Source organism: Diaphorina citri, unplaced genomic scaffold, assembly GCF_000475195.1.
Source record: "Diaphorina citri unplaced genomic scaffold, Diaci psyllid genome assembly version 1.1 scaffold495, whole genome shotgun sequence".
Taxonomy (NCBI): Eukaryota; Metazoa; Arthropoda; class Insecta; order Hemiptera; family Psyllidae; genus Diaphorina; species Diaphorina citri.
The window spans coordinates 1-5869 of NW_007377930.1; the positions used below are offsets into that span (position 1 = coordinate 1).

The 5869-nt window shown below is 39.1% G+C and overlaps 1 protein-coding gene across 1 annotated transcript; it reads right to left on the reverse strand.

The window, feature by feature from the left end:
* Nucleotides 1-200: 200 nt before the first annotated feature.
* Nucleotides 201-1940, reverse strand: LOC103509411. The gene is made up of 2 exons (XM_008474027.3): nt 1538-1940; nt 201-669 (listed from the first exon to the last, which is right to left on the reverse strand). The coding sequence occupies exons 1-2, from the start codon at nt 1641-1643 to the stop codon at nt 290-292; spliced, it is 486 nt and encodes a 161-aa protein (XP_008472249.2). The 5' UTR covers nt 1644-1940; the 3' UTR covers nt 201-289.
* Between the last annotated feature and the right edge of the window lie 3929 nt (nt 1941-5869).

A 5869-nucleotide genomic window follows, 5' to 3' on the forward strand; every position in this document is an offset into this window, starting at 1 on the left:
CTATAGATCACCGCAAGGTAACAGGGAGGCTGAATTTACACAGGAACTGAATGCCCATCTCAGGCACTTAGGCAGCAATATAGACCATGTTTTAATATTGGGAGATTTAAACATAGATATTTTACCTAATAATATAACAGATGAAGGTGAAGAATATTTCGACACTTTATCCCAAAATGGGCTGTTAAGTAAAGTGAATAATGTAAAGCAACGTTACGCGTGTTTAGTACCTGGATGGTGACCATCTGACCCCTAAACCTACCTACCTTGAATTTTTGATCATTATGCATCAGCCAACATTACCTTGTGACATAGCATCCTGCTGTTCCGCTTCATAAAACTTATCAAACGCTTTCTGATTGATCACAGTCTTGTTCTTCTTCACTCTGATCTTGCTTTCATCAACATCATCACTGGCACTAGCATTATTGGAACTAACATTGTTAGCACTCTCTAATGCCAACTCTTTATCTTCCTTCTTAACATTCTCTTGAATCCCTTCTTTTTCTTTATCCAAATCTAGCTTTTCCGTATTTTTGGATACCAGTTCATTGGTGACTCTTGCTTCTTTGTCCTCATGCTGATTATCTCCTAGTAATAGTTTGGCCTCTCTCATAGCAGCGGCGGCTATATTCTTATCTTTATTGCTGAAGTTAGCGATCAGTCGGCCTGAAAGTGAAGGGATTGGGTGGTGTCAAGCCGGCCACTCGTGGATCGTCTGTCAGACCATCGTAACGTGTGTGGCGGAAAAGGTGGTGTCAAGCCGCGCGGCCACTCGTTGATCGTCTGTCAGACCGTCCTAACGGGTGTGGCGGAAAAAGCTTGAGACCCAGGTCTGTCAGACGCTGGACGGTCTGAGAAACCAAAGTCTCAAGCATTTTCCGCCACACAGGCGGAAAAAGCTTGAGACCCAGGTCTGTCAGACGCTGGACGGTCTGAGAAACCAAAGTCTCAAGCATTTTCCGCCACACACGTTAGGACGGTCTGAGTGTGAGTAGCTAATATTAGGGGTGCAGTTAGGGCCAAGTCTATACGGTGTTATAATCTTATATTAATTTTATGTTGGTCCATTTTTTTTTTTTTTTTTTTCAATAATCAAATCTAATAACACTGGTTACTACCTACTCATTTATGACAGCTCCTTTTTGTGTTTAACCTAACCCTATACATAATAACACTGGTTACTGCCCCTTTGAGACAGTTCTTTTTTGTAGGAGTTTTTCATTTCTAAAATCTACGCTTGTGCAAAACCCTAAAGTTCATGTCAACATGATCCTGTAGATCTGGGAGTTTAGATGCCAGTAAGCCAGCCTACCTGGGTAGGTTGGAGAGTATAGCATGTCTACTTTGTAAGCGCTAGGTCGCGGGTTCGATTCCCGCCTGGGACGAACTTTATCCTAAACAGATGAGGTTCGTTCTCGGAACGGCTGGCTTTCTCCTATCCTGTCTTCCTTCTCTCATCGGTTTCGGGACGATAAGGCCTCCGATGTAACAGTTCCCTCTATCAAACCTCTTCATAAAAGAAACCCCAACTTACTAATGTTATCAACTTTCTTCTCAAACTGCTCAAACTCCTCGTCTTTGTAAGATTTGGATTTGCAGTTCTCATAATATTGTTCCGCTTGCTCCTCTGGTAATGCCATGTTGTTACAATGTCTGGGATAATCGCACTTGTAATACTGTCTTTGTGTCTTCAGAACCTTTCACTTGTGATAAAATTACTCCTATTGGTGATCTTTCAAATCAGGAAAATCAGGAAATACCTACTTAGGTAAATAGAACAACTATAATTAATTTGTCACCTCGTAGCCTAACAGGTAATTGAATTGAATTGAATTGACTTGAATTGATTACTTCAATATTCAATAGCAATAAGTCTACTACAAGTTTTAATTAACGTGAAAAATTCGAGGTAGGTATCGATAGAAAAAGAAACTCTGTTTTCTACAGAAATTCTCCCGAAGAAATGAACAACTGTAGTCAATTTTGTAAACAAGTCGTGTTGTCATGGTTACTGTGAAACAAGATGAACAGTATTATGGTGTTCTTAGAAACGCCTATGTCACAGGCTTGCTTTCCGGAGGTCCCGGGTTCGATTCCCGACAGGGGCGAAGTTTTTTTCATTTTTACATTCTATGCTTGGATTTCGGGGTGCAGTCAGCTTCGTGAGTTTGACAACGAATTGGTCCAAAACAGTTTTATTTTATTATTATTATTATTATTTTTTTTTTTTTTAGAGAGGTTTGACAGAGGGAACTGTAACTGCTATGGTCTTATCGTCCCGAAATTGAAGAGAGAAGGAAGACAGATAGGAGAAAGCCAGCCGTTCCGAGAACGAACATTATCCCATGAGTATAAAATCCGCCCCGGGCGGGAATCGAACCCGCGACCTAGCGCTTACAAGGCAGACGCGCTACCAACCAAGCTAACTAGAACCCCGACCTAGGCGCTTACAGAGCAGAATCGAAAAAGAAAAAGAAGAGGTGAAAAGGAAGGAGGGAGAAAAAAAAAAACAGTTTTACATTTCACCAAAACCGTGGACTTCATAAAAGAATTTGAACTCTGCATCAAAAGAAATAAAGTCTTTCTTTTTAGCAAACTGTCAGTGTCGGAAAAGAAAATGAAGATTTCTTATTACCCAGAAGAAATAAGAAGAAGAAAAAGAAAAAGAAGAGGTGAAAAGGAAGGAGGGAGAAAAAAAAAAACAGTTTTACATTTCACCAAAACCGTGGACTTCATAAAAGAATTTGAACTCTGCATCAAAAGAAATAAAGCCTTTCTTTTTAGCATTCTGTCAGTGTCGGAAAAGAAAATGAAGATTTCTTATTACCCAGAAGAAATAAGGAGAAGAGGAAAAAGAAAAAGAAGAGGTGAAAAGGAAGGAGGGAGAAAAAAAAAGAAAAAAAAAAAAAAATAAGAGAGTACCATAACTTTCTTTTCTTAGTGAAAAGTAAATAAATAATACTATGTATAATTGAATGCGTTTTCCCCTCCCCTGGCCCCTAGAAGTCCCCGACCTGTAATTCAGTTAATGTGTACACATCTGTCTTGTACCCCCCCCCCCCCCTGTGCCCCTGGCCCCCGAAATTCATTGTATGGGAAAAAGATTAACGCTAATCAAAATTTACTACATTACCCCCTACACATGAAATATACTGATTAGGTACCAGGAGCATTTAGGATGCACATCTTCCAGGACCGTCATTAAGGCGAGGAGGGGGAGGGCACGGTTCCCCTCCTCGGTATTGTTATTATTAATTTATTTTTCTACTTATTATGAGCGGGCTCCGATTTTTTGTTTGGTTTTGTTTGTTTTTTTTTTTTATTATACAAAGGGTACATCACTGTTTGAGCCTTTCCCCCCCCCCCCCCATAAAATCCTCGATATGGCCCTGACACATCATTTACTATAGCTTCTTTTTTTACTCCTAAATGTAGACATTTAAATACTTGAAGCATTGACCTATAATTTGGAGCATCCCCCCCCAAATAAATAACTCTTTGGATTCTTGCCCCCTCCCCCCTTACTGAAATCCTGGATTCGACCCTGCCTTCAATACAGATATAGCGATACCTCCCTTGAACAGATATAGTGCTATGATAGGAATCAACTATTTTGTTTGTACTGTAAATTGCTCAGGTCTTGCTTAGGGTGCAGGTCGTGCATGAAATATGTTATATGTTATATCCTTAACTAGCTTGCTTATTTCTGCAGAATATGTGCCACCTCTTCCCCTTACCACTTCTTTAATACTCCCCTCTGGCACTTCTCCTTCCTTGCTGCCTCTTCTTCCTTCCTTCTTCCTGCTCCCTGTTCCTTTCTGGATGTTGAAAATATCAGAATGGAGCAGTTGCAAATGGGTAAAAAGTATAAATAAATGGTCGATTCCTATGTAAAAAGTTGAGAAAAATCCAAATCTGAGGTCAAAACTCCAAAAAAATAAATGTAAAAGGTCTTAAATTCAATTTTTATTTTCCGTTCTAATGAAAGAGTTCAAAGATGTGTGACGTCAGACTTTACGCAGTTGTTTTTTCGTCCGCTAGGTAGCGCCAGTATGCAAGGACGCTTGCAGAGGAGCAGAAAGAAATGCGCAGAAACGTATGCGCACAAACACATTAATGTGTTGCCTGCGAAGGAGCTTTGATCGGGACATTTGATGTGACGTCATGGTGTACGGGAGCGTATGCCGTGACATCAGAGTTTAAGATTTACCGGTATTTTTTAAATCGATTTATCTCGGGATCTAGAAGTCGTAGAAGAAAAAGAAAAATTCCGTTGGTCCTCATTTTTCCTGCTCTATGACTTTGAAACTTCACCCAAGTAAGCGCAACTGATCTATTCAGAAGACACCCCCAAAACCTCTCTCCGAAAATTCTTCTTTACCTCTTCTCTTTTCTCGATTTTCTCATCCTTGTCTACTCTTCTTCTTCTTCTTTTCCATTCCCTTCTCCTCTTCTTTCTCCTCCTCTCTCGTATATCTTTTCCTCATCTCTTCTCCTCTTCCGTTTATCTCCCTCCCCCCTACTGTTCTTCATATTTTATTTTACTTTTGAAAGAAAGAAAATAAGCTAAATTTTCCGTCTATGTATTTATATGTAGTTCGCTCTATTTTTCTCTTCGTTTAAAATTATCGTTACCTGTCTGCTGATAAAGATTTTGATGTGCTCTCGGAAGAGGGGGGTTGCGTATTTGTATGGCGGAAATGCGGAATTTTGCTTTCTAAAGAAAAATAATTTATTTTCTATTTTTGAGCTGTGATAACTCGTGAATTGCCAGGTACAATTTGTAGAGACGTGCTATGCATAATATTGATGCGATGTAGGTCATGTAGGTAACTGTTAGTTTGCGCTAAATCACGGGTGTGATTCCCGCCCGGATTAGACTTTATCATGAACAAATAAGTTTTGTTCTTGGAACGTCTGGTTTTAACTTATCCTGTCCTTCTCTCCCTTCTCATCATCTATTCGCTTTCTGGACGATAAGACGCTTTTTTTTTTATGAACACCTAATATTAGGTAGAGAGTGAGAAAATAAGAACCCGGTATGAATACGTATGTATCGAGCGTATCTAGTAGAAAACAAGATCCCATTGATTTATTTTACATACATACAACAACATAGATAATAAATATAATAAAAACAAAATCATTATATACAGGGTGTTCCACAATTACCTACATAGGTAGGTACTCTGATCAACCCGCCTCAGGACTCAGGAATTCGGATCTGGTGATTGGTGGTTCGAGTCCAAGTCAGTGCATTCGGGAACTACATTTTTACTTTCTATTTTTTATTTTATGATGAGCAATAGCTCTGAACTTAATGGAAAATTCCTGAATTCTTTTTTCTACTCTGAATCCGAAGGCGATTGCATGCGGAAACCATCAGGAAATTTTGCCGTTTTTGGGGTCACCCTGTATTCTATTAGGAGTCGATATTGTGATGGTTCACACAATAATAAAAGCTAACACATTGTTGTATTGCACCAGTTAACCAGTTGAACATTTGTCGCATATGCCACTCCCACACTGTATAAACCATATGTATTAAAAGAGCAATAAATACATAATCTAATGATCTCTAGTTTTTAATCATAAGATAAGAGATAAGATACTTACCTACCTACAATGTTATAAATTCAGCCGCCAGCAGTGCACATCAACTCGTGTGGGAATGGACATATGGACTTTGGACAATGGACATAGCATTAGGGAGGGGAAAATAACATGAAATAAGCTCAGGAAGTAAATGTAAATAGGTATAAATAATATAATAATACTTAGAACTTAGCCAAATCTACTCTATTGACATAGCCTTAATACTGAAAAGATTCTACGAGGAGGTCTATAAAAAGGGCCAATTTTTCGT